Below are 26,572 nucleotides of genomic sequence, written 5' to 3'. Positions count from 1 at the left end.
CGTCAAAACATGCCCCGGTTGCATGATTGAGGTGCCCGGGCGCCTGCCCTGCAGAGGCTGCCCTGCCACTGCAGTGCCTGCCTCTCCCCCGCATCTCCATGCCCCTCTTTTGGCCGCCCGATCTAGTCTTGGCCATGCCGCTCCCCGATGGCCGACCGGGTTCGACTGACGGAGGAGGCGCTGAGCGTGATTGCTTTTTTCTTTGATCGACTTTACCAAGCCAAGCCTGCCCAGACGGCAACACGACCAAAAAAGATTGCCTTAACGTGCTAAGATCGCAGCAAATTATTCAACACTGATCATCAGCCTCAGGACTGCTCAGGAAATCCCAACCACATCCTGAGCGAAATACGATAGGAATGTGACATTCTGTAGGTGATGCATATGTATGTCAGTCCGTCTACCTTTTGTTCACAATAAAGGGTTCAGACCGCACACTGCTGTTTACCGGTCGGATCAGACGGCCCTCCATGGCCGAGCGGTCCATGGTTCTCCAGGGTCCAGGCTCGCTGCCTACCTTACCTTAATTACAGTAGGTACGAATAAACAGGCGCCTTGGGTAGTACTCCGTAGAGTATTCCGTAGCTCGGGCTCTCTCTCTAGCCCCTCCCCTCCCCCCCCCCCCCTTGTTGAAATATTTCCTCTTCGCTTTGGTCTAGAATGTCAGGTTGGGGATTGTCGCGAAGACCGAAACCGGGTTGCGAGATGACGGACCCCCTGGCCCAAGGTCTATCCCTGGTATTCGGGAACAGACTTCATACTCACTCGCACCTGCCCTACCTTATTCAGAATGGTCCTTTGAGGGAGAGCCCGACTACCGCGGACTCTAATGCGGGTTTCGCCCCTTCCCCAAATCCATCATCTCACCACCACCTCGGCCATTGGTTTCGTGTGCAGAAGGGGGTTGGCTGACGTTTTTTTGTGCAGGGTTTCTGTTCCGAGGAGCATCCATTTCCCCATTTTCCCCCACAACCTAACCTAACACCCAGCGGCAACCGCATCCCTTCGCCCCCATCCCCCTTCTCCTCTCCCGAAAGACCAGATGTCTTGCAACCTACCGATCCGGGCCCAGTGCAGGTAAGCTTTAAGACTTTGGTCTAGTCTCAAAGGCGCCTTAGTCCGACGGGTACAGGATTCTGGAATAGTCCCACGTGCCATGCCCAAGTTCTCCCCTCGCCCATTTTCTCTTCCAACCAACCAATGGGCGGGCGAACTCCACTGTGGACAAAAGGAACTTCTGAGGCAAGAAGCTGAGGTGGTCTGACCATGCCACGGGCTAGCTAGCTATCCTCGGCTGCCTTACACGGGGAGAGAAACCCCTTGGCTACCAGGTAATCCTGATCTCCCAGCCGCTTCAACACTTTCGGCAGTGAAGTACCTAGGTAGCCGACAGGGCCACGTGCTGGTGCTACATTGTTATCTTGAAGACAGAGAGGTCACCGGCCCAAGCCGAGAACAAAACAAACACCCCCCTCCCCCTACACACCAGCTGTTCCATCGTAGCACACAAACATGCAACGAATGGCAAACAAACAAGACAGGTACTAGCAGCGATAACAACGACAGCAGTGACGCAACTAATAGCATATGGGTACCGTATATAATATCAGACGAGTTATTCAGACCAGGATATCGATTTTCATCTTCCAAATCATCTCATTTCCATCTCTCTGTGTCCACCATTCTCGCTGAGAGAACCGGTGCTCCCTTCTCTTTTCGCCACGCACGCATTGAGAATCATGCTTCGTTTCCTTCACGGGGCGTGTCCAACAGAAGCGGGTCCATACAAGTAGGTGTATATAGGAATCAAAAGAAGAATTTGGAGCAGCAAGATATTTTTAAAAAAAAGTATGGACTCTGAAATATAAAGGGAAAGATCTCAAACACAGAGAGAGCGAGATGACGACAATAACAACAACAACATACGACCGTCACCACCACCACCACCGATGCTCAAAAAGACGGGGAAAAAAGGGACAGACTCGAAATGACCGTTGCCGTGGGTATGTCTGAAGAGAGTGCGCAAAAAATAACAAGAATAAATAAAACCAAACAACAGCCGAAAGCTTTGCCATTTCAACTCCACGCCGCAAGACGAGATGAATATATATGTGTTTGTGCCATGCAATCCGATCATAGTAGTTAGGTGGGAGGGGGTGGGGAAATAAATAAGCAGCGAGCCAAACCAAACACACTAGCCAAGAGAAAAAAAGATGAAATACAAAAATAAAACACACACACACACACACACATATATATATATATATGTATGTATACATACATACATACATACATGCGCTCGCCGTAAAAAAAAACACTGGGTTAAGCGAGGCAGAGGCAGTAGCAGTACTGAACATGTGTTAGTGGGTGCGTAGGAGGGGGAGGGGGTATAGGCCGGCGAAAGGTAAACCCAAGATACTGGAAATCAACTTGCAAAGACAAGATAGATGAGCAGCAGCAAAAAAAGAAATCAAAACACAAAACAGTGCCCAACTCGTTCCCCAATACTCTCATCACTTCAGTCTATTTCACGCGCGCCGACCGAAAAATCACTACAACCACGACCATAACCATGACCACGAACGAGTGGCGCAGAGGAAAACCAAAAGCACCGCCGCAGCAACGGCGACGGCGACAACAACGACAAGCAGAGCCCAGCCCAGGAGCGTGTCCGGGGGCCGGGACAGAAGATGACGATCAGCATCTCTGCCGGGCTCCTAGAAGCAGTTGAGGCTGCTCTTCTTCTTCTTCTTGGAGATGGTGTTCATGCGCTCCTCAAGGTGGGCGCGGGCGACCTCTGCGTCGTGGCGCTTGCGGCGCTCCTCCTCGACCTGCTGGAGGCTCCAGCGGTTGTCCTGCTGCGGCTTCTCCTTGACCTCCTTGAGCTCCGACTCGAGCTCCGAGGCGCGGCGCCGCCACGCGTCTAAGTCTGCCTTCATCTTGTTCTGCTGGTGCTCCAGGTCCGTCAGCGCCTCCTCGAGCGTCGCTGTCAACTGCTTCTCTGCCTTCAGGTGCTTATCGATGAGCCGGATGCGCGCCTCCTGGTCTTCTTGGATTTGCGAGATGGCTATGTCCTTGCTTGCGGGCCTGCCCGTGGGCGACCCGGGCGTCCCTGAGGCATTGCCTCCCGAGCTTCCAGAAGGCAGTGGGGGGAGGGGAATAGCGGGTGGGGGAGAGGGAAGCGATGCCACTGACGCGCTCTTGCGCAAGTGCGAGTTGATAGAGTTGGACCGCTGGGGGCTCTCGACCGAAGCTGCGTCGTACTTGGCCTAGATTCTGTTAGTAGGTTGTGACGGGTAAAATGGACCATGCGTGCGTCTCGCTCTTGACTTACTTGAAGGGAAGCATATTCTTCCTTGATGGTTTCAAGCTCCGACTGCAGCCTGATTTTGGCAGCGTTCGCCTCCTCGAGCTGCACATTTCGCTCCGTCTGCAGGGTCGACAGCCGGTTGTTTGTCAGCTGAGCCTGGTCAAAGTTGTTTTGCAGCTGGTCCTCGAGCTCCTCAACGAGGCGAGAGTTCTTCTTGTTGTTCTTTTCCAGGTCCGTAACCTTTTTCTTGACCAACGCGACTTGCTCCTTGACCGGGAATGTATCCTTGGCCTCTCTCTCCTCTTCGGCAGCTAACAGCTCGGTTAGCGTCGCCCGGACGGCCTCGAGATCGCGCATCACGGTGTCGTTGATGCTTGTGAGAGTTGCCACATGGCCCTCGAGCTCATTGCACTTGCGCTGTTCTTGGCTGAATGCCTTTTGGTCCGCAATTAGGTCGTCGATACGCGCCGTGATCTTCTCGACGCTGACATCTAGCCCCAGGGCGAATGCCACCTGGGTGGCGACCTTCATGAGGTCCTCGTGGGCTTCGGTCAGGTCGCCTTCGAGGGCCTTGACCTGGTTGGCATGCTGGGCCTTGAGGGCCGCCAGCTGAGAGTCGTGCTCTCGCTTCGCAAAGGTCCTGGTTTCTTCGAGCTCTGTGGAGTGCCTAATCTGAAGGTCGTGCAGACTCTCCTGGTGGGCCTTAACAGTCTGCTCATGCTCGGCGATCTGGTCCTCGAGCCTAGCCATTAACTGTTTGTGGCTCTCAACCTCACTTACAGCAAGATCGCGATCTCTGGCGGCGACCTCAAGAATAGCCCTGGTAGCGGCGTGTTGCTGCTCAGCGTCTGTCACCTTTGCTGCGGTTTGATTAATGACCGCCTTGTGCTCGTCAATCTCAGTGCGGAGAAGGTTAACCAGCTTCTGCTGCTCGAGCTCGGCCTCTTTGACGATCTGGTCGTCCTCGGGCTTTCTCCGTTCGACTTCGGCAAGCTGTGCGGTAAAGGAGGCGACCTGGCCCTCCAGCTCTGTGATTGTCTTCTTCATATCCTCCTCTGCGGCTTGCATCGTCTGCAATGCCGTATTGTGCCGGTCTTCCCAGCTCACTAACTCGGCCTCGAGTTCCGAGACCCGCTTAGCCCGCGCCTCGAGCTCCTCCGAGGAGTCTTCGTGGGCAGCGGAAATAGAAGTTTCGGCAGGTGCGGGAATCTGCTTCAGTGCTTCTTGCAGCTCTGCCACTTGAGCTTGCAGCTCCCGCTCGCGCGCTGCCTGTGAATCCTGGAAACTCTTCATCTGCTTCTCGCTCTTCTCGAGTTGCTCACGGAAGTTTGACACAACGGCCATGTCCATTGGGGACGCCTTCAAGCTGGAGCGTTCACGGGTGAGCCCGGAAATGATGGTCATCTTGGTCTCCATCTCCTTCCTAGCTGACGCAACATCCGCCTCAAGCTCCTGAATCCGTTCTGATCTAGCGTGAAGCTCATGCATGGCAGCGTTCAGGTTGAGTTCGAAATTTTGCATCACATCTGGCTGGTGTTCAAAGTTCTCCGCGGCGATGTTACGGAGCGAGGCAAAGGATCGGTGAGCTCGGTCGATAATCATGACGTTCTGGCTGGACTTGCGGCGGATCACAGGAGTGCTACCCCGCGGCGATGAAGCTTCCGTATTGGCAGCTGCCTGGTGCGCTTTGGCGACCTCAGTCTTCAGCTCTTCCACCATGTCAAGGGCTTCCTGGTGCTTCTCCTCCAGCTGCGCATAGCGCTGGGAGAGCTCTCGTTCCGCAGACGCCTTCTCAGCAGCAACAGACTTGAGCCGGTTGAGCTCGGAAGCAAGCGTAGCCGCGCCATTCTCTCTAATCGGGGTGGCTGGGCGGGAGTCGGATCTTGGCACAGCCGTTTCTGCGTCGGAGCTGTCCAACATAGTAGCAGGAGACTGCATGGCTGATGTCAACTCGGATGAGAGCGAGCGCGACGAGAACTGCGTGCCGTCTCTGGTCTCGCTGGATCTTGCGTCTGACAAGTAAGATTGTGGTCTGGTGTCGACGGGCGACATGACCGAGAGCATCGAGTCCCGTATCCGTCCGGGGTGCTTTGCCTCATCCATAGCATCCTGAAGCTCCCGCAGGGCGCGGACGGTGTCCTCGTATTTGGAATGGAGCATGCCGTAGTCGTTGATCGTAGCCTCATGCTCTACCCTTAGGTCGAAAAGCTCCTGAGTGATAGACTCTAGCTTGTCGGCGACAAACTTGGACTGCGCCGGGCTTGGGGGGTACTCGGTCGCGTCATAGCCACTCTCTAAGAGATTGGACTGCGAAGCCTTAGGTGTTGCTTCACGAGCAAGCTTTTGCTCGTCAGCTAACATCTCGCGCTCTACGCCCGCCTCTGCGAGGTCTTCCTCTTCCTCGCCACTCTCAGGGATCGGCTCCTCCATGTGGCTCATGCGACTCGCGTGGCTCTGGCTGCGCGAGTGGTCCGCCAAGGTCCGGCTGGCCGTGCGCCGGTGGCCGGCGCCGTTGCCCAGGCTGGGCTCAGGCTCGACTGGCGGCGCTGCATCCTGGATGTGATCGAGGTCATACAACAGCGAGTCCAGCTTACCAAGGCTGCGCTGTCGCTCCACGACCTGTTCAAGCCGGTCAATCTCGCGTTGCATCAGCTCGGCGTCCTGGTCAGCCTCAGCGAGGCGCTCCTCGAGAGTGGAGATGTAGTCCTCGCAGGCGGCCTCGTTCTCGCGCACACGCGATATCTCTTTGCGCAGCTCCATGATGATGGTGGCATTCTTCTCCTCGCCGGAAGTGTGGCCGTCCAGCTTGGCCTCGAGATCGTGAAGGTAGTTCTCGGTGCTCGCCTCACGCTCCATCAGCTTGTGCAGTCGGGCCTGGAGCTGGGAGGTGATGGTCTCCGAGTAGGCGCATTTGGACTCCTTTTCGAGAAGCGAGGTTTCCGTGTTGGACAGGGTGGCGCGGGTGCTGGCAAGCGACTGCTCGAGGGACTGGATCGTCTTTTCGTACTCGAGCACGACCTGCTCGACGTCCTGGGTGAAGCGGATGGAGCGATTTAGCCGCTCCGTGGCGCTGTCGCCCAGGGTGTCGTCGAGGCGTTCGCTTTCGGCGAGCTCGTAGTCTCGGGCCCTTGCCATCTCGGCAATGAGCTTGGCGTGCCGCTGGCTCAGGGTCGAGTAGTTTTCCTGCGAGTCCAGTAGCTGGTTCTGGAGCTCGAACTCCCGCTCGCTCTGCCGCTCGGACCTCTCACCTGCGGCCAGGGTGCGTCCCGTCCGCTCGCCCCCGCCGCGTTCAGCACTCCGCATCTGCTCACGTAGGAAGGCTACCTCGGCCTTGAGGCGGTCAATGATGGCCTGCTTGTCGCCCTCCTCGACCTGCTGGATGCGCGGCTTGCTCTGGATGGCGCGGGCGCGCTGCGCATACTGCACCGTGTTGACCGTTTCGCTGAGGTGGAACTCGGCCGACGTCACACAGGCAATCATGTACGTGATGGCATTGCCGCCCAGCGAGTCCTGGAGCAGCCTCGTCAGCTTCGAGTCCCGGTACGACACGTGCGATCCGGGCTGGCGCGACGACAGCTGCGAGATGACCTTGCCCAACGCCGCCAGCCCGGCGTTGATCGAGATGCCCTCCTTGGCACGATCCCCCTGTGCGCCCGTGTTCTTGAGACGCTCGCTGCCGGCTAAATCCACAAAGTGCATTTTGCTGTCCGTCGTGACCCACGTCTCCGCACCCGTCATGGCCTCGAGCGGTACCGAAAACCGCTTCTCGGCGCCCTGCGCCGTTTGCAGCTTGCTCTTCCGCTGCACCAGATTGAGACTGAAAACGGCATGAGAGCGTGACGACCGTGCATTGATGGCCGTTGCGTCCGTTTGTCGGAGCGTCGACCCCTGGTTCAATGCGCCCATCAGATCCTCCACCGAGTTGACCTCAATCTGCCTCAGGCCGGTGAGAATGATATTGCCCTTTACGTCTTCGCGGATCGTGACGCTGCCTCGCTCGTGCGTCGGCACGTGTTCTGGTATCAGGAGATCTCTAAGCTGCTCGTTATAGATCTCGACGTAAGTTGCCCGCAGACTCCAGCTCTTCTCAGCCCGCGATGCGCCCGCCGGCTGCGTGGAATACCGGTTTGGTGCACGGAGCTGTGACATGGAGCTGCGGTTTGGGTTGCCCTTGGAGCCTTCCAGCTTCTCGAAGAGCGCGGCGGCGGCGCGCGGGATGACGCCCATTATCTCGGTATCCTCTTGCTCTTCGGGGCCTGATGTGCCCATTGTGTACGACTTGCCGGCGCCTGACTGGCCGTAGGCGAGGAGGGAGACATTGTATCCCTGGGCGAAGGCGTTGACGCAATCCTCTAGATAGTTCCACACACCGGCCTGGTCCACCTCGGGCCCAAACACTCGATCGAACACGAACAACTTCCTACCCTGCGGCGAATCGATTGAAAGGCTTGTGGGCGTCTGGACGTGAACCATAGACCGCTGGAACCGCTGCGGTATGAGGTCAAAGCCTGGGTCGTTCGGCCCAAGTGGCGGGCGAACGCGAACCGCTGCAGAAAACACGTGTTAGAATCGAGAGGTGTCTATGTCCAACAAGAAAAAAACCGGCTGCTACTTTAAGCAGGAGGTAGTGGTACACAAGATGCACGGCAATCGAGAAGGACGGCGCGCCCGCCGCTGCTGTCGATGCCGCGACTGCTGCAATGACGCGCAGAGGCCAGCGCTGGACCCGAAGCCAAAACCCACACTTACCAACTCTCACCGACGTTTTTGTGTCTTCATCGGATGCTCTGCTTCCTCCACCAGTCTTGCTGCCGACGCTCATGCGGCTGTTGCTTCTCGGCGCTGGGCGGACCATGGCGCTCAGTGGCCGCGGAGGCAGTGTGCCTGGCGAAGCTGGCGGCGAGCTCGCCATGCTGGCAGGCGACGCGGGGCGTGTAGCTCGTTAATAACACGTCGGCTGTCTGGTCTGCTCTCAGGGTATTTTCGGCTACTCAAGGCAAATCGCGTTTGAGCCGGCGTGCCGTTGTAGGTTTGGAGCCGTCTCCTTTTTCCGCACCCACCTAGTAGGTAGCTAGGAACTTGGCGATCCAGTCGGCTGGGACGTGCCTTGGGAAAAAAGGGTCTCGAGGCGCTGTACTTCGTAGGCTCAGGTCGCTCGGCAATGGGGGAGCTGCGTCGGACTGACGGCTGGCTGGCTGTTTGGAAATGCCCACCAAAATAGAAGAGGCACCTCAGGATAAACACACAAGACTGCCCCACGGAGGAGGGTTTATGCTTCCACTTCAGCAGGCGTCATGCGTGCCAGAAACGAGGATTTTCCTGTCTTGTCGCGCGGGTATTCTGGGGGGAATTGCTCGGCCTTGGGGCGATTAGGGAGCCCCTTGTTTATTTGATTGCGCCGACCGGGGGGGGGGCAAATTACCAAACGCGTCCCCTGAACAGGGCCTGCGCTGCTCTGATAATCCGATTGGGATGCTGCCGGCGAAAAGCTAGGGAGCAGGTGGGCTTCGTCAATGCTTCGACGACGAACGCGAATAAACACGTTGCAAGACCCTGTCTACCTAGCCAGGGAAACACGCGAATTTCGACGGCGAGTTCAGGTCGACCTCGAATCTGGGTTTGGACTCTAACCGGGGCGGCGGTCGCGAAGGCTAGAAGGGCGAGAACAGAGCCCAGACACCTTCTACCTCACCTACACACCTAGCCCGTGAGTCCTCCAGTGAAACTAAGGTACCTTTGGCACGGATACGGGAGGGGTATTGCGCCCTTCTAGAAACCCAAAACCCCAAAGCAGTGTGAGTTAGGACAGTCTTCACCTCGGAATGGCGCAAAATAAAATAAAATAAACTAGAAAAGACTGTGCGCCACGGCTTACAAAACGGGGAGTCTCTCCTCTAGAGGTATTCACTGAGAAAGTGCAAGTACAAGTGACAGACAATCCCGCACACCTCTGTGGGGGAGAGAAGGTTTCCTGGACATGATTGGCTGCGAGCTCTCGATAGCGACCCGACGTGCTGCCAATCCGTCCATGCGGGCCTAGCTCCTGTTTGTGCAGACGGATACCGCCCCAATTGGGCTAGGCAGGCAGCCAATGCGTTCAATAACTCAGACGAACACTCCTTTTCAGGCCTTCCAGTTTTCTGGCCTGTGCAGCGGCAGCAAACCGACATGACGCGATGCCCAGGCTCCAGACTCCAGACTCCAGCCCAGGAAGTCCCGGCGGGTCGACGTGCAGTTCACTGGTGAACGAGTGGATTATTCCTCCACCTACGTATGGACCTGGACGACAGGATTAAACTTCGAGGCGTAATTCAACCGCTCCTATGAAGCCTACCTACCGAGTGCTAAGGTTACGTTTAAAGCTCAGCCCGTTCCAATTCTCTCCCGGGGTCCTGGGGATCACAAGCGGGATCGAGCACAAGGAACCTGGAATCCTTTCTCTCGACCTCGGTCACTCATATCAGCGCCAACGGGCGGCAGAGGTTTTGGGTTGCCAGAAGGGTGCAGTTTCCTTCCTTTTTTTTTTATCTCATTCGCTCTTGTTGGTGTTCAGGGGTGCAGCAGAGTTGCAGCCGAATTGCCCGCTGTGAATGGACAAGATGGCTTTTAGCGGCCTTGGGATCCGCCAGTCGAAGGCATTCGCCATGCACACTGGGAGACTCCAGCTGCAGGCACACAACCGACAACAACCTATTCCGCACCCCACCAAAATTCAACGATGCAGGCCGCGGTCCAATGAGCAGGGTGACATGGCGTTCTGTCGGCAATGGTGTGTGCTCCCTGACTTGTCTATTGCATTTTTTTCCCCTCGTGTGATAACCCGGCGCATCACGATGTCGGCTGAATATTTTTCGAAATGCTTCGCAAAAATGAGGGTGTTACGGAATACCGAGACTTGTCATCGGCAGGTTGAGAGATGGCGAGAAGTGAGGGATTGTCTCAGCCATGTCAGCCATCCTTTTTCCTCCTGCTCTCTCAATTCGCCGCGGAGAAGAACCGAGAAACGAGAGGACTGCAAGTGACAATGTTTCCGTGAGGTGCTGGACAGGAATGGAAGAGGAGGATCCGGAAAAGGGTGGTGAGGTGATAGAAAGTCGGCCGGCGGTCGAGGTCTTGCTGCGCCGAAGAGGTATGTGCGCCCCCACACCCACCACCTTTTTGGGGATATCGCCGCCTCCTTTTCCTCCCTTTCGAGTTTCGACAAGTATTTTGCTCTTCCTCTTCCATGCTTATTTCGTAGCTCAGCTATCCATCTCATCAGCCACCGTGCTAGTTCGGAGCTCTTCAGGTTCTAGATTTTCCATGCAGCTCAGCCAAGCCTCAAGTCATTCGATGCACCGTTCTAGCAGTCGAGAATTGGCTCAGGGAACAGAGACACCAGCTCAGATCGGCCGATGAGAGCGTTAACGCTCTCGCGATGATTTTCCGGACGACGATAACCACATTATTTCTCCCTTTTCTCCTTTGACCCGCAGAAAATCACTAGTACTGTGGTTGGGGCGCCCGCGAAGAGGTAAACAATAAAAGCCAGACATGCAGCGGAACTCAGCCGCTTTCGATACATCGCCATCGCCACTCGTTCCGAGTCTTGTGCTCTTCGCGCTTCACTCAACCAGACGCTCTCGTGCTGCTAGTCCGAGAAGCGGTTCGCCGTTCACCAGCTGCTGCCTTCCGACAAGCATACGGGGCAAGTCGGTCGAATGGGGTCCTGCGCTCGGGTTCACAAGGTAAACAGAACTAGGCACGGATCCGTCACGGCCAGCTTGCCTATACTCCGCGTTCAATATCCCGTGCTCGCAGGAGCATCGAGCGCTTTGGATTGCGGGGAAATGGTAAAGAGCTGCCCAAAGTCGCAGTCCGTGACTGACTGTTGGACCAAATGATAGGCGGATCCATAGTTTGCTGTCGTCTGGACTTGCAGTTCATCGAGTTCATTTACCTTGATCATGCGTTAGCATTTACTTGAGCCGCGCGTATATATACAGAGGGGCTCGATTCGACATGTACGCCATGACCCTTCTCATGCGCCTTCCTCAACCACCATGCATGAATCGCACTCTGTGGCTCATAATCTCGAGGGCTGGAACACCATGGAAGAGAAAACCGAGCGATCCTCTAGGTCACACAGCTTAGTTCCGGCTCGTGGATCATCCTCGGGACTTGAGGGTATCTGTTCGAGAAGCGGGCCGGCGGCAGATGAGGCGCGAGAGCCAAAAGTTCCAACGTTTTTGTTGGACATGGCTTGCCCATCGTAACATAGCGTCCTTTCATAGCGTCCTTTGGCGGAGGATCGAACCAAGCAGTCCATGGCCAACAATAACTTGTCCCCGATTGCGTCTCTCGGTGGCATGGCTGCCCCGGAAGAGCATGGGCGGGCGGTCATCCTGAAGGAAGCCGGCACTTTCCCCGATGGCTGGCCGCGACCCTTTTCGGGAGTCGCGGGAGATAAATCGCGCCCTACCAGGCCTCCTTTCCCTTTTCTTGTCACGATCCTCTGCCCATGGATCATCAATCCGGTATAAAGTTTGTAAGCGGTGGTAGCGAGCTTCCTGAAAGGGCGCGCAACGGTTCGCTGGGGACAAATCGAAGTCGACCGGGTGCCCACATTACCCACCAACGGCGGTCCTGTTGAAGATGATGCCAACCCTGTTCTGGGCAACACACGGACGTTGAGGGGAAATCCCTCGACCGTGCGCATGCTCCTTCACGGCGTGTGCCAAGACGCCCTCTCCCACCCTCCATCGAGAGAATCAGGCCAGAAGAAACATCGTCTCGTCCGAAAACTGGTGTGAAACTGGGCAAAAACCGATCCACGTGCGGATATTTCCCGAACGTCTCCTTGCCCCCCGAAATGTATGTACTTGGTGGCGGCGTCAATCTGGTTCGTCTTTGGTTCTAAATCAGGAGGTGCCTTCTGGGCGTGGCGGGTGTAAGTGCATGGCGACGCCTCCTCCGGGCCACCGTGGGAGAGAAGGTGGCCTGTCTGGGAGGACGCACATCATGGAAGGGCGCTGGTTATGTTACGTCTATTGTGAATCATGAACTATAGTCAAGATATTGGCATCCTACAGACTTCAAATCGCTTCCATGCAGGCTCTACTCCGTACTCTGTAAAGGGGTCTCATTTCAGTCACCAGCCTCGGCTTTAACTACTGCGATTGATATATTTTTGGTGCAAATGAGGTGCGAGGTGAGGGGCAGGCGGGAACAACGCAGGGTCTTCCCCCGCCATTAAACCTTACGAAGCTTGCCCGGAAGGAACCAACCGCTACAATAAACATCACGTGGCTCGTGTTTAGTTCGCGCCTGCCGTCGCGTCTTGTCATTGATTTTAATGGGGCAACTGCTGCCGTGAGTCGCGGCGCAAGTATCTGACGCGCACTTGCTGCCTCCACTCTCAAGCCGTCCATCTCGACATGAGCCTAGCCACCGCTGCAGATGCTTGATTGATCGCCGAGTGACAGACAGCCCATGGGTCCTGCTATGGCAGTGCCGTGCCGAGTCCCTTTTTCGCCATCGCCATCGCCATCCCTGCATCGCTGCCAAAATGCCCATTGAGATTATCTCCCTATTGTCCAGCCCCGTCGTCGAGCCTCCCCCGCCAGCTGCCGAAGACCTGCGCCGACAACCGCCAACAAAACCAACCCTCCCTGCGGGAAAGCTAGATTACGGTGACGATGCACTCGACTTGACAGGCGACACCTTGCGTCGCCCCATTCGTCGTAGGATTGATGCCGTACCCAGCCTGTCGCGAAGCCGGCTGCCAGCAGCCCCGGATTCCCTGCTCCTTTCTGACGACTTTGACTTTCCAAGTTACATCGGCAGGTCCGACGATGACCTTCTCAACAGTCCCGCCCCGAAGCGTCAGCGCCTATCAGGCATCAATAGAGGCATTGCCAGGGTAGAGAACCCATCGTCCCAGTCGACAACTTCTGCAGCAACTTTTGCACGGCCCGGTCGATCCAAAACGCTCCAGCGTGCCGGACTTGGCCGCTCGAGGCCAGCTCTAGAGGAAGTGCTTCTGTCAAGCTCCCAGCCCCTGCCGCAGCAGCAGCTGAGCACGAAAACCGCACAGTCCAAGTCGGCCGACTTTGACGATGACCCCTTCGCTATTTCCTCTTCGCAGGAAAAAGAGAATAACCCAAGATCTGTTATTGCTACAGTAACAGACGACGAGTTTGACCCCTTTAGCTTGAGCTCGCCGCCCAGAAACAAGGAACCTCGGCCACGACAATCACCAAAAAGTGCAGTGGCGTGGGATCCCATATCAAGCTCTGCACCACTACCTGCCCAGGCCGACAACGGCAAGCCTCTGAATGCCTCCCACCCACTGCGGAGAGTCCATTCAGAGGTCATTGCCCTTGATGACTCGGACGATGATGTTGGCCGTTCGAGCTCCTCGGAAGATGAGTTCCCTGACATCGGCAACCTCAGCGCGGTCCCAAGGTCGAAGGCGGCTGTAGCGCCTCGACGGGCTGCGCCCTCTGCGCGCTCTGCATCAAAAGCAGCAAGTAAACCTAAGCGACTGCCTGCTTCAAAAAGGACGGCCGATGAAAAGGCACGACAAATAAAGGAGAAGGCCGCAGCCCGAGAGGCAGCACAAGAACGCAAGAGGCTAGAGAAGGAGCAAAAGGTCCTAGAAAAGGAGAGAGCTGCCGCACTAGCCGAAGTCAACAAGATCCGGACAGACAAGAAGATCTCGACTCCGGAAATGATTGTCGATCTTCCGTCAACGCTCTCCCCCACCATCAAGCTACAGGCGGAAACGCTCCTTAAGGACTTGGACGTGGAGGTAGCCTCCTGGAACAGCCCCGTAGAGAACGTTATCAAGTGGCGACGCAAGGTGCGCGCCCGATACAGCGACGAGCTTAGCCACTGGGAGCCAGTCCCCCTCCAGATCAAGTCTGAGACGTACGCAATGGTGATCATCACAGCAGATCAGTTTGTTCAACTGGTGCTTGGCGGCATCGATGGCAGTGGCCCGGACAGCATGAGCCTTGAGTCGCATGTGCTTCAAATGCAGGCCCGCTTCCCAAACCAGACCATCATCTATTTGATTGAAGGACTAGCTGTATGGCAGCGCAAGAACCGTAACGTGCGGAACCGCCAGTACCTGTCGGCTGTTCGAGGCGGGTTAGAAAATGACGCTTCCGCCACCTCTGGGCTGCCGCCGCCCAGCACCCAGAACCCACGACGCCGCAAAAACAACGTACCTGACAGCTACATTGACGAGGACACCGTCGAGGACGCGCTTCTGCAGCTACAGGTCATGCACGGGGTGCTGATTCACCATACGACGGCAGCCGTCGCGACGGCGCAGTGGATCGCCGTGTTCACACAACACATCAGCACGGTACCGTACCGCAAGCAGCGCGAGGAGAGCAACGACGCGTCGGCCGGCTTCTGCATGGAGTCGGGCCAGGTCCGCACGGGCGACGGCGTGCGCGACACGTACGTGCGCATGCTGCAGGAGGTCTCGCGCGTCACGGCCCCCATCGCCTACGGCCTCGCCAACGAGTTCAGCTCCGTCTCCCTGCTCCTCAGGGGCCTGGAGGAGGGCGGGCCCCTCACCCTCGAGGGCATCCGCAGGAGCGCCAACAAAGACGGCGCCCTCTCCGACAGGGCCGTCGGGCCCGCCCTCAGTCGCCGTCTGCACAAGATTTTTACGAGCACGGATGAGCTGAGCACAGATGTGTGAGGCGGTTGGGGAAGGAGTCCAAAAAGCAGCGGTATTTATGTTTTATCTGGCTTCTTGGAGTTTGGCTCTGTATTTCATGTATTTCAGCTTTACGAAAGTATAGCCATGGTTTTGTAACGGGAGAGGTTCTGGTACATGGGTGATGCGATTATAGCCATGTCTATATTATGATTTAAATACCTGACATTATGGAAGTACGCTCTTCAGGGGCGTCAGACAAACAATAGCAAAGTGTTCTTCCCTCGGCGTTGCCAACTATTTCTCTGCAGCCACGCAGCCATGATTGTCCCGGTGCATAGAATTGGCTATGTACAAGCCAGTCGTAGCTGCTGAAGATACCAAACCCGTCCACCGAGCTTGAGCTGCAACACTCGCTGTCGTCTTTTATGGCTAGTATCATGCTGGCTCGGTTCTGTCAATGTATCTATTTGTCTGATACAACACTTTCTGTCCAGTTTCACCAACAGCATGCAGATACCGATGCTCTAGCAATCTTGCCCGCTCTAGTTTCTAAGTAACAAAAGGCATGTTGCTGGCCTCATGTTTGCTCAAGCAGCCCCTTTAGTGCCTGGACCGTGATTTCCACAACCTCTGATCTCCTGCTCTTCTTGGCACACTCGGTCAACACGGCAACGCCGCCAGCCGCCCGCAGTTTCTCCCGGGCGAGCCGGCCCGCCTCACCTTCGGCCGCGACCATGTTGTAGACGACAAACGCACCCCTGTGCCGCAGGTCCTCGTTGTCTTCGCCACACAGACCCAGCACGAGTCCGGCGCCACGCTCCTGGGCTGCAATGGCGCGCACTACAGCCTCGTGGCCCGTCAGACTTGCCAAGGCGCCTCCGGCGGCACTACGAGTCGCGATGTCCTCAGCGTCGGCCAGTGCCACAAGCACCCGTAGGCGATTTTGTGCTTGTTGTTTACCGTCTCCGAATAGAGCAAAGGCTTCGGCACTGTTCTGCACGATGTTGCAGATGAGTTCCACAGCAGCGGTGGTGACCCGGGAGTTGGAGCTGAGTAGCTGATCTTCGATATCTGTCCAAGCCGTGCGAACGATGCTGCTGCGTGTATCGTCGTCGGTCGAGGCGAGATTTGTCAGCGCCATGAGGGTTTCAAAAGTTGGCAGGAGATCACGCGTCTCTGCACTAGGGTCCGGAAGGATTATGGATGCCAGGGGCCGGATAGCAGCACTCTGGGGTATAGGACGAGTTCCACCAAAGACAAGAGACGGGTTTGTAGATATTAATATGCGAGCCAACGCCTGGGCTGCGACGCGACGGGTTCTTGGCTCTGCTTCGGGCAGTGCAGTCCAGGCAGCGATAAGGAGGCGGACGGCGCCTTGCTGTGCGAGCTGCCCACGGAGAGATGGGGTCATTGAAAGGGAATATATGATGGAAATAATAAGTGTTAGGGATGCTATTGAGCCATTCTTGCTATGGGTAACTAGAACAGGGGTAACGCCCGCCGCAAAGACACGCTTGCACCGCTCGTTGACGTGGTCGTGGTCACTCAAGGGATCTGTCGGCAGCTTTCCGGCCGCATTCGCATACGCCTTGAGCTGGTTCATTCTCTTCTCTTCCTCCGACTGGACGGGTTGGTGCTGGGTGAGGTTGCACAGTATGCTGAGAGCCCCGTACGTCAGGGGCGACTTGGGAGTGGCAGTCTCGAGGGTTTTTACGAGGCCCTCAAGAAAAGTCTTGTTGCGGGACAGGTCTTCCTTGACCTTGGACTGTAAAGATGCATACGCCAGCCCCTCGATCGAGCTTTGAGTGGAATGCTCAGGATTTTCCAGGAGCATCTTGGTAAACATCTTGGAGAGATCTTCAATGCTGGTTGTTGCGGGTTGTATTCTAGAAGGCGCAGAACCGTCGGACGGGGTTTGTACGGGTTGTACCTTTACGCCCGATGTCAGTGGGACATCATCAGCATGGGATGGCGGCGGAGTCAGAAGAAGGTGTGAAGATGCCATTGCTAACCCTTAGCTTGGCCAAAACCACGGCGGCGAGGTTCTGAACTTGCAGAGAGTGTCTCCTCATCGAGATGGACCCCTCTCGCACGTTGACGTCGGGCTCGGAGGCGCGCATGGCTTGCACAGCATCCTCGGGGTCTTGGTCGACAATCTCCTCGAGCCATTCGACGCAGTACTTCTGGACTCCCTCGCGGCAATGGGCATTCATGCATGCGGCATTGAGCATATCCAGACATGCCGTCTCGACTTTCCTGCTCTTCCATTTCCGCCTCATAAGCGGGCCGAGACTGGCAAGAAAGCCACCGCTCAGAAACAGCTCCGAGGTGAGGTCCGGCACGATGGGGAAGATGGTAGCGGCAACGCAAAAGGCGACAATGTAGTCGTCGTAGGTGCCTCGCCGAACCCTGTCATAGAAGAAGTCGGCGAGCTTGCGATTCCCGTCTTCGCCAGCAGCCTTGAGGTAGGCCGAGGTGCAGAGGGTGGCATGGGCTCGCACAATATCGGGCTGTCGCATGTCGAGGTAGCACACTATGGTGTCGACACAATCACCGTCGATGATCTTGGTAATGGACGGCTCGCTGGCCTTGGCGAGTTCGATATCCTCGGTGAGGAGCTTGGTCAACTTTCCCAAGTCTGACACCGTCTCCTCATCTTCCTGGCCGCCCTCCATCAACCCGGCGAAAAGAAGCAGGGTCTGGTCTTCCCTGCTCAGGGGCGGCAGACCCGAAGGCGCGCTGTCGGCAACCGCAGCCATGATAATTGGAAGGTGGCGGCAGCTTGTGGTGTTGGGTGATGGAGGGTATCTAGGTTCCGCAAGTCCCGACCGTGGAGGGGTAGCTCTCAGCTTGATACGTCGAGATTGCCGAACTACTAGTTTGCTTTGACTGGGCGACCCCAAGAGTCTGAGTCCGGTGATTGAGCCCGATTTGGAGAAGACGGAACGGAGAAGGGACAGGATAATAGATGATGGGATGCTGGTATGCTGCGAATTTGGGGCGACACCGTGGAGCGAGAGCGAGAGCCAAAAAGGCAAACGCAGAAAGGTAAACGCAGAGGAGACGCGGGGTTGATCGGAACAAGGGCAGAGACGGAAACGAGGGGTTATCGCTCTTTATCTACAGATTTTTGGCGAGCACAGGAAGTAACAAAAGGACTGGCCCCCAGCGAGGCCTTTTTATCAGAACCCGTTAACGTGATCACGAATAGGATGCACCTGTCGTGACACGGGGGGGAAGAAGAGGGAGCGTCGGAGCTTCTCAGCGGCGGGACTCGTCCCTAGGCGCAGGGATTCTGGGCCCCTCCATCCCACGCGACCCCCCCATCTTGAAATCTGACAGGTTCTAACCGGATATGGCTGGTAGAGGGGCAATCCTGCCAGGGTACGATAGCACATCACGTGGGTGCGTGCTGAGAAAGGGCCAGGGCCCTGCCTAATTTTTCAAGATGACGCGCGCGCCCGCTATTTGAATTGGAGAACACGCGACGACGAAGGCGTTTACACTGCGGGTATAATCGGTACAGGGCAGGACAGCTGACGTCGATACCACTTGACTTAACTGGCAGAACGCATCCTACGAGCACACGCACACGCATCCGCATAGGACTCCTGCCCCTGTTCACAGATCCTCAATGAACGAACCTTGTCAAAGAAAGCAGGCTCGGGGCTGAGGACTACCCATCTTGGGTACCTTACAGAGTACCTGAGTGGGGAAGCATCTGAAAGAGTCAGAACCGAACCCAGATCTTTCGAGGTGCCTGCCCGCTGCCCGCCGCCCGCCGCTCGCATCCGCATCCGCATCCACAGAGGTCACCACCGGGCAACCCGCCGAGTTTCCGTGCTTGCAGGCTGTTATTCCACTATGAGCGCCCAGGATTTTGTCGACGCCTCGGAGCACTACGAGGTTCTCACGACCAACGACACTCCCTCTCTGTGCGTTATCGTCATCGACACCAACCCCCGCGCCTGGGCTGCCATCGCCAACGTGCTTCCTCTCTCGAAAGCCGTAGCAAACATCCTCGTCTTTGTCAATACCCATCTCGCCTTCAATAATTCAAATCAGGTCGCTCTCATCGCTGCCCACCCCCAGAGGGCTGTCTGGCTTTACCCAACATCACCCAAGCCCCCTACATCAACGTTGGAAGATGTCGAGATGGGCAATGCCGCCGGCGGAAACCCTATACATGCCGCTAGTGCTGCTCCAGACGCCGCTGCTCAGCACTCGGCCAACAAATATCCGCAATTCGCCCAGATCGAGGCGTCGCTGCTCACCGCTCTTCGAGCCCTGATCGATGAGACCACTTCTGCCGACATTGCCTCAACAACCACGACCCAAGTCTCGGGCGCTCTTACCCTTGCGCTCACCCACATCAACAAGACCGCCCTCTCCTTCGCCGCAGCCCGCACAGCCGCCGACGCCAGCAATGCCAGTAGAGGAGGGGCGAGGACCGCCGGGGGCGGGCTGGCTGGTCTCCACGCGCGCATTCTCGTAGTGTCAGTTAGCGACAGCAGCGCAGCCCAGTACATACCAATGATGAATGCCGTCTTCGCAGCCGCGCACACGCGCATCGCCATCGATACGCTAGCCCTCCGCGGCAGCGCCACCTTCCTGCAGCAGGCGAGCTTCATCACGCGGGGAACCTTTATCCACGCAAAGGAGCCGCAGGGCCTGCTGCAGTACCTCATGTTTGGCTTCGGCAGCGGTAGCGCGCCGTCACGGCCTTTGGACGAGCTAGAGGGGGCCGCGAGCAGCGGCAGCGCTAAGAGCAAAATGGCCCAAGCTGCCGGGAAGGCGAAGGGCGGCGCTCCCACCGCCAGCGGTGTAAAGGTTGCCGGTCTCAAGGCGAGCGTGGCTGACCTGTTGGTCATGCCGAGCGTGGACCTGGTGGACTTCCGCGCCGCCTGCTTCTGCCACAGAAACGTCGTCGACACGGGCTTCGTTTGCAGCATCTGCCTGAGCATCTTCTGCGAAGTGCCCGAGGGCGGCGAGTGTCTAACGTGCGGCACAAAATTGAAGCTGGGGAACTACGGCGTACTGCCCGCTGCTATTTCTTCCGTCCTTCCCTCTTTGACCTACACGGCGACCGCATCCCCGAATGCTAAGCGCAAGGAGAAGAGGAAGCTCGGCCCCAACGGGGAAGTCTCATGACATGACCAAAAGACTCGAGATTAAATCGCTCGTAATTACTACTACGCACTTGTGGCCGTCATTAACCGAGGACGGCGTCTCAACCCTACAAAATAGTATTAGAAAGGGATATATATATTTGTTTCTTTTGAGTTTTTTCTTCTTTTCATCCGATTTCCTTTTAAAGTTGAGTGGCATTTTTGACAGCATGGGTCTAGCGAGGGGATTTCAGCTACGGTAGGTCTGGACAAGGTTTGCCTCGGCGTTAAGGACAGACATGGATGTGGGGAAAGGGGAAAGGGGAAAACGAATCGTTAAGATGGAAAGCAATTAAACTACACACAAAATAACTGGATGTGTATTATACATTATGACTTGCTACTACTACTACAAGAGACTATCTTACGGTTGGGGGGGGGTATATAATTCGTGTACTTCGCATCGTCAGACATTGCAGTCTGTCCGCGATAGGTACTTACCTGAGTCGACAAGAAATTATAAGAAACTATGAGCCCATGAGACCTTGGCAATAAACAAGGCCGACTATCTCTCGCCAAAGTCCGCTTCTCGGTCATTGCAGATGCTTATAGAAATTCAGGTGTGCTAATAATGACTTCAGATCAGGATTATATTGTTCTTAGTATCAAGCACACTAAGTGTACAGTAAACAAGACGCAGCCATAAAACTTTAGATGCCTTTAATACCTGGGTATACCCTACAAACCCACTGTGGTCATTAATCTATTCTGATGCCGCGAATAACGGGGGCTGCCTGAGCCAAGCGTCACGCCTCAAAGCAATGTCGCAGTTACGCCAATCTTTCAGTGCAGTTCTTTTTTCTAGCATTTTCCAACCCGAAACACTTCTAAAAACCCGCACCAACGCCATGTATTCCGTAAAGGATTGACTCAAAGGAAGCGTGCTAGTCGATTCGAATCCTCCGCGCACCTTGTGTCACCTGACGGCCCTCTCCGAGGCGCGACATGACACAAGCCGGGTCGCGTTCTGTAGTCGACATGGAAGCGAGGGCGAAGGAGTCGGTATTATGAGCAAAGTAGAAGTAGATGCCAGTACGGTCCTTCTTCACAGCCATTACCCCAATTGCTCCAGTTGAAGGCTGGTTCCTGACCCCTGGATGTCCCATGAAGTCGTCAAGAATAAAGGCCTCCATCAAGTTGTGCTCGTCCAACTCCTCGATGCTCAACCCCCCGGGCCCACGTCTAGTACCATAGAATAGCCGCTCAGCACATTTCGCCGAGGCGAGGGACGTAGCCATGTGCTCGCCAGTTCCGCTGGTGACGGCCGCCACAGACGTTCCGTTGTCGTCCTCGGGATCTTCGGGCACAACGGCAGTGCCGATGCCTACCAGGGCCGCAGGGCCGATTCGACCCCTGTGCTTCATCCCGATTCCTCCAGAAGACGACCCTGCTGCGATATTACCATTCAAATCAATGGCGATGGCACCAATAGTGTCCGTCACCAGGTCTGTGTCTTGATCTTGGCTCGGCATGCCCTTGTGGTATTTACTCGTCTTTGGCTTCTTAGACCGATCGTGAGCCAAGTCCGAGGCATAAATATCACGGTCGTCGAAGTATGAAAAATCATCTGACCCATCATGGGGCGATCCTGCTGGAGAAGGCGACTTGGCCGCGAGACAGGCGGTGTTGTCGCTCAGGCTCTTGCGAATCCTGGGCCGCTTGGACGAAGACTGAGTCACGCGTGACTGGAAGGCGGAAGTCATGAAGTTTAGGGGACTTCGGTCCGTGGCCCTACTTGTCGTTGTCGTCGTCACTCTCTGTGCTGGGCCCGGGGCAGACCGGGGTGGAGTCGGAGCCGCTGTAACAATAGGTGACCCATTTTCCCCAAGAGGAGAGCCTCCGGAATATGGCGAATCGGGCTGGCCCTCATTCCACGTCCCAGTCAGGATAGCACTGGCGTGGTCTCGCCCCTGGTTGAGACCGGCTTGATTCGCTGCCTTGTCATAATCATTCGGAGTTAACGACCTCTTCGGCTCGCTCTCCTGATATCTGCAGGCGAAAGCCGCGGCAGAATTTAGCTTGGCATCAGCCTTCTTCAGGTCATCGTTCCAACGGAGATAGCGGTCCTTTGCATTCTTTGAGACGAGGTACTCGTTGACAGTGCTTGGTATCCCATGTTCTTCGGCAAACTCAGTTGCCCCCTGCCCCACCAGAATGTTGGGCGGGACGCGGCGGAGTGATAAGGGCTGGCTACTGGTATCGAGAATCACCTTGGCAAGAGAGATCGGGTTTTTGATACCTTATAGAATCACAAGATCAGTTTAAGTTCAAAAGATAGATCTCGGTCTTGATGGGCGAGCAGGCATCCATACCAGGGACGGCGCCACAAGCACCGCTTCTTCCCAAGTGGTCGACGATGGTTGCGTCGCATTCGACAACTCCGTCCATGTTGAGATTGCTTCCGAAGCCAGCATTCGTGATCTCCTTATCCTCGAGGCACTTTATAGCAGCTTCGACAGCCTCGGGAGCAGTAGCGCCGGATCTCAGAAACTTCATACCAACACGAGCTGCTCTACACTCATCCAATGTCAGTTGTCAGTAGGCGTTTTTTGTGTTTTGTGCCAACAAAAAGCCGCCCACAATGACTTACTCGCTGCAAGCCTCGAGATGGATCTTTTCGTTCGCAACGCTGTGGTATCCTGCCCCTGCGTGGACGAACATGGCACCAACTGGGGACTTAGCCCCCCGCTTCCACATTCTATCGGCAATGCCATCACCTTCTTCGGCGATTGACCAAGGATGCAGACTACCAGCCATTACACTGCGTGCCGGAGGTGTTTCAGTTGCTCCCTTTCCGAGGACGTTTGGCCTTGGTATGGAAGGGTGACGGTGACTGCGGCCGGACCGGCGACGGAAGAGGTGAGGGCGGCAAAGACGGTCACCCCCGGAGTGCAGGTTCGGAGACAAGGCTGCTCTGTGCCGCTCCTGGGAGCTCTGGATTTCGTCTAGCTGCCAACTTTGTGCTAGGGGCTTTGGAAATCGTAGGTCGGTGTGAAACGATAGAGGGTCTAGGGCGTTATGGACAAGAACTTGGGCGTGGTAATCCAGGGCAGAGATAGACAGGTCAGCCTTCGACGAATGACATATGAATGCTCCTGTTCTGGACAGTGATTGTTAAGCCGACTGACTGCTTGGCTTCAAGCGCACCGGACTTCACAATCGGCAAGTTTGCTGGGCGCGGTCAAGAAAGGAGCGGAGTTGTCTAGCGGTTTGCAGGAAACCTAGCGAAAGGCAAGCTTCAGGCTGACCAAAGAGTAACGAAAGATAATTCTAAACAATGATCAATGAGGATATATGCGTTGGCTGGCGTCTGATGCGCGTCGCATAGGAAGCGGGTTGATACCCAAGTAATGATGCTGGTTGTGTACGGACAGGACGGTCAGCGAGGGACCCGAGGGCGAGGGTGAGGATGGAGGCTTGGAGGAGGACGCGGCAACCGGTCAGCCGGGATAAAGAGTAGGAAGCTCAGGCTGTCTTTGGCTACTGGTACAGTGAATTGCAAGCTCGTGGCGGCATGCAGATGCCATGGACAGGCAAGAACGACACAGCTCCTCCCGTTGAAGTTGACCGCCTGGGAGTGCCAGTGGCATCGAGGGGACTCATCCCGGTCTCAGTTGTTCGCTCTTGCCTCTCAACCACCAACCCGGGAAGTGATTTTTTTGGTGGTCCGGCTCTTGAAAGAGGCACACGAACCTACATTGGCAGGAATATTCAAACGACTTCAAACGGGAGGGCTCGGAGCATCCAAGTATAATGGATTCCACATGTGTATGTGAAGACAGGCGTTGCGTGAATGCTCCTACCTTACCTCTCAACACTGTTGCCAGAGGGGCGCTTTTCTCTGGAAATACTGGGAGCACCCGGGTGCTACAAACACAATGCCTTTGTTATTGTCGTCACTGTCTGGAATAAAGAGACAGACAGGCGTGGTCTTCGAGTTGCAAGACCTTTCTTAGAAGGTACGGTATTCAGCCTGGATACGGATACCTTGTCGGGGATATGCACAACAGGCACATACCTAACCCTGGACAGTTTTACAAATGGCCCCACCATAGCCGGCGGGGCGGACCTAAGCAGTGCACGCAGTGCACGCACAGCCTCATCCCCACACAGAGCTTCAGAGGAGGCACGTAATCGTGGACTTAACCGTTCTCCTCCTCGAACGCCATCGCTCTACGTCTCGCCCTTCGCATCGCCGCCCTTCGCGACACAGTCTCGCTACCCCTGAGCGCTTAAAAAAAAGGCCGCGGGAGCTGTGCGCAGCGCAAATCTGCAACAATGGCCAACCAAACCCCAGCCGTTGTCATGGACAAGTATGTTCACCCTGCTGATGCCCAGCCGACCCGGGGCCCCGCTCTCGTTGCTAGACCATAGGAACCCTCAACTGACTATTCACTCGCAGCGGCACGGGTTTCTCTAAGCTAGGTATGTAACTATGTTGAGAGAGAGTGCAGGTCTGCGCATTTCGATTCCATGTCTAACTGCTGTTTCTTCCAGGCTTCGCTGGCAACGACTCGCCTTCCTTCGTCTTCCCGACTGCAATCGCAACCAAGGGCCCGGCTGGGGGAGGCGGCGGTTCCGGCTCCGGACGCCCCGCTGTCGGAAGCAAGCCGTCTTTCCTCACCGGAGGCGCGGGGCCTTCGGGCCACTTGTCAATGAAGCGCGGAACCGAGGACCTCGATTTCTTTATTGGCGACGAAGCTATCAATGCGGCCTCCGGCCCTGGTAAGTCGTGTCCAACAGTTGGTTGCGTCCTGGCACTAACGATCTAGGCTACGGGCTACACTATCCGATCCGACACGGCCAAATAGAGAACTGGGTGAGTCGGGCCGCTTTTTGCGCGTCGAGAGACATGGCTGACCTCTTGTTCCAGGATCATATGGAGAGATTTTGGTCGAATTCAATTTTTAAATATCTACGGGTCGAGCCTGAAGACCACTGCTTTCTGCTTACCGAACCGGTTAGTCCCCTTCGAACCATTCTCCAGCTTAGGCACTAACACGGACTACTAGCCCCTGAACCCGCCCGAGAACCGAGAAAACACTGCCGAGATCTTCTTCGAGTCGTTCAACTGCTCCGGGCTCTATATTGCCGTCCAAGCCGTGCTCGCGCTGGCTGCGTCGTGGACTTCGTCAAAGGTGCAGGATAGATCGCTTACAGGAACTGTCATCGACTCGGGTGACGGTGTCACGCACGTTATCCCGGTGGCCGAGGGCTACGTCATTGGCTCCTCTATCAAGTCCATCCCCATCGCTGGCCGCGATATCACGTACTTTGTACAGTCGCTTCTCAGGGATCGAGGCGAGCCCGATTCGTCCCTCAAGACGGCCCAGGAGATCAAAGAGGAGTACTGCTACGTTTGCCCCGACATCGTAAAGGAGTTTGCTCGCTTTGATCGCGACCGCAGCCGCTTCCTGAAGCACGTCGTGTCGCAGCCCGGCGGTCGCCAAGTCACGGTTGATGTCGGCTACGAGCGCTTCTTGGCCCCTGAGATCTTTTTCAACCCCGAGATCTACTCGTCCGATTTCCTGACGCCGTTGCCCGTGGTTGTCGACGGAGTGATCCAGTCGTCTCCGATTGATGTTCGCCGAGGGCTCTACAAGAATATTGTCCTCTCTGGCGGAAGCACTTTGTACAAAGACTTCGGCCGCAGGCTACAGCGCGACATTAAGAAGTTGGTTGACGACAGAATCCACGCCAGCGAGGTGCGGAGTGGCGGAGCAAGGAGCGGAGGGCTCGAGGTTCAAGTCATCTCCCACAAGCGACAAAGGCATGGGCCTTGGTTTGGAGGGAGCTTGCTTGGCCAGACGCCCGAATTTCGATCGTATTGTCATACTAAGGCAGAGGTATGCGGCTTCTTTTTACCTTGTCTCCTTGAAAGTTTCCTGCTGACAACCCCGACAGTACCAAGAGTATGGCCCAGGCATTGTGCGGAGATTCGCGCTCCTGGGAGGACCTGGCGGATCATAGGCGATATTTTGGTAGAAAAACGAGAGCGATTTTTACAGGAGCGCGGCAGCCTTCTTTTCAATACGAGACCAAAAAGAAATGGGAAACGAAGTTCATGGATGAGTCTTGTTGTATGCAGGTGACGAAGGTCAGATTCAACGCGAACTAGACGTGCATTCGTACATATGTCGCAAACCCAATCACAAACATGTTCGTGACAGGTTAGTTGAGCTTCGGCCGCACCCGCGAAGATGGGTAGCCATTGCAATTGAGGTTTGAAGACGGGCATATCCATGGAGTTTGCGGTTGCGAATCGGACTCTCTCGGGCCGATCCGAGGTGGCATGATCTTGGAGTCGGGGCTCGGCGGATTCGGCGGGCTCGGGCAATCCGTCGGCGGGCTGGGCTCCAACGGCGACTTCGGCCCAGACCGGATCATCAGATTCGTGCTGGGCTTGCGTAAACACTTCCTGGAATTGTTGAGATG

At 56.0% G+C, this 26,572-nt stretch overlaps 7 protein-coding genes across 7 annotated transcripts; 3 read left to right on the top strand and 4 right to left on the bottom strand.

Annotated features, from left to right (window-relative positions):
- Nucleotides 1–2,717: 2,717 nt before the first annotated feature.
- On the bottom strand, nucleotides 2,718–8,222 carry B0T26DRAFT_680191 (uncharacterized protein; the record flags this gene model as incomplete). The annotated part of the gene is made up of 3 exons (XM_060440461.1): nucleotides 2,718–3,269; nucleotides 3,335–7,857; nucleotides 8,060–8,222. The coding sequence occupies 3 exons, from the start codon at nucleotides 8,220–8,222 to the stop codon at nucleotides 2,718–2,720; spliced, it is 5,238 nt and encodes a 1,745-aa protein (XP_060291612.1).
- A 3,062-nt stretch (nucleotides 8,223–11,284) lies between these two features.
- B0T26DRAFT_458234 (uncharacterized protein) lies at nucleotides 11,285–12,406 on the bottom strand. The gene has a single exon (XM_060435141.1). It carries the CDS (start codon nucleotides 12,006–12,008, stop codon nucleotides 11,376–11,378), a length of 633 nt encoding a protein of 210 aa, XP_060291611.1. The 5' UTR covers nucleotides 12,009–12,406; the 3' UTR covers nucleotides 11,285–11,375.
- Nucleotides 12,407–12,857: 451 nt separating this feature from the next.
- On the top strand, nucleotides 12,858–15,008 carry B0T26DRAFT_756009 (ERCC4 domain-containing protein; the record flags this gene model as incomplete). The annotated part of the gene is made up of 2 exons (XM_060446032.1): nucleotides 12,858–13,756; nucleotides 13,853–15,008. 2 exons carry the CDS (start codon nucleotides 12,858–12,860, stop codon nucleotides 15,006–15,008), a joined length of 2,055 nt encoding a protein of 684 aa, XP_060291610.1.
- Nucleotides 15,009–15,277: 269 nt separating this feature from the next.
- Nucleotides 15,278–17,840, bottom strand: B0T26DRAFT_458232 (myosin-binding striated muscle assembly central-domain-containing protein). Its single transcript, XM_060435140.1, has 2 exons — nucleotides 16,982–17,840; nucleotides 15,278–16,899 (listed from the first exon to the last, which is right to left on the bottom strand). The coding sequence occupies exons 1-2, from the start codon at nucleotides 17,726–17,728 to the stop codon at nucleotides 15,547–15,549; spliced, it is 2,100 nt and encodes a 699-aa protein (XP_060291609.1). The 5' UTR covers nucleotides 17,729–17,840; the 3' UTR covers nucleotides 15,278–15,546.
- Nucleotides 17,841–18,833: 993 nt separating this feature from the next.
- On the top strand, nucleotides 18,834–20,120 carry B0T26DRAFT_680188 (transcription factor Tfb4-domain-containing protein; the record flags this gene model as incomplete). Its single annotated transcript, XM_060440460.1, has 1 exon — nucleotides 18,834–20,120. One exon carries the CDS (start codon nucleotides 18,834–18,836, stop codon nucleotides 20,118–20,120), a length of 1,287 nt encoding a protein of 428 aa, XP_060291608.1.
- Nucleotides 20,121–20,902: 782 nt separating this feature from the next.
- B0T26DRAFT_458106 (nucleophile aminohydrolase) lies at nucleotides 20,903–22,754 on the bottom strand. The gene is made up of 2 exons (XM_060435139.1): nucleotides 22,450–22,754; nucleotides 20,903–22,376 (listed from the first exon to the last, which is right to left on the bottom strand). Exons 1-2 carry the CDS (start codon nucleotides 22,631–22,633, stop codon nucleotides 21,022–21,024), a joined length of 1,539 nt encoding a protein of 512 aa, XP_060291607.1. The 5' UTR covers nucleotides 22,634–22,754; the 3' UTR covers nucleotides 20,903–21,021.
- Nucleotides 22,755–24,221: 1,467 nt separating this feature from the next.
- B0T26DRAFT_458082 (actin-domain-containing protein) lies at nucleotides 24,222–26,315 on the top strand. Its single transcript, XM_060435138.1, has 6 exons — nucleotides 24,222–24,450; nucleotides 24,540–24,562; nucleotides 24,635–24,862; nucleotides 24,910–25,097; nucleotides 25,150–25,983; nucleotides 26,042–26,315. The coding sequence occupies exons 1-6, from the start codon at nucleotides 24,416–24,418 to the stop codon at nucleotides 26,105–26,107; spliced, it is 1,374 nt and encodes a 457-aa protein (XP_060291606.1). The 5' UTR covers nucleotides 24,222–24,415; the 3' UTR covers nucleotides 26,108–26,315.
- The last annotated feature ends 257 nt before the right edge of the window (nucleotides 26,316–26,572 follow it).

This window comes from Lasiosphaeria miniovina (genome assembly GCF_030549165.1).
Source record: "Lasiosphaeria miniovina strain SMH2392-1A chromosome Unknown B0T26scaffold_7, whole genome shotgun sequence".
In the NCBI taxonomy this organism is placed as follows: Eukaryota; Fungi; Ascomycota; class Sordariomycetes; order Sordariales; family Lasiosphaeriaceae; genus Lasiosphaeria; species Lasiosphaeria miniovina.
The sequence above is the reverse complement of the archived record's forward strand: the minus strand, read 5'-3'. Positions and strand labels throughout refer to the sequence as shown.

Coding starts and splice junctions, on each gene's coding strand:
- B0T26DRAFT_458234 (XM_060435141.1), bottom strand. CDS start 12,008: ATGCGCACGGTCGAGGGATTTCCCCTCAACGTCCGTGTGTTGCCCAGA.
- B0T26DRAFT_458232 (XM_060435140.1), bottom strand. CDS start 17,728: ATGGCTGCGGTTGCCGACAGCGCGCCTTCGGGTCTGCCGCCCCTGAGC. Junction 16,900..16,981: donor TGGTTTTGGCCAAGCTAAGG/GTTAGCAATGGC, acceptor TCGGGCGTAAAG/GTACAACCCGTACAAACCCC.
- B0T26DRAFT_458106 (XM_060435139.1), bottom strand. CDS start 22,633: ATGAAGTTTCTGAGATCCGGCGCTACTGCTCCCGAGGCTGTCGAAGCT. Junction 22,377..22,449: donor TGCTTGTGGCGCCGTCCCTG/GTATGGATGCCT, acceptor TGATTCTATAAG/GTATCAAAAACCCGATCTCT.
- B0T26DRAFT_458082 (XM_060435138.1), top strand. CDS start 24,416: ATGGCCAACCAAACCCCAGCCGTTGTCATGGACAA. Junction 24,451..24,539: donor CCAGCCGTTGTCATGGACAA/GTATGTTCACCC, acceptor ATTCACTCGCAG/CGGCACGGGTTTCTCTAAGC. Junction 25,984..26,041: donor ATTGTCATACTAAGGCAGAG/GTATGCGGCTTC, acceptor CAACCCCGACAG/TACCAAGAGTATGGCCCAGG.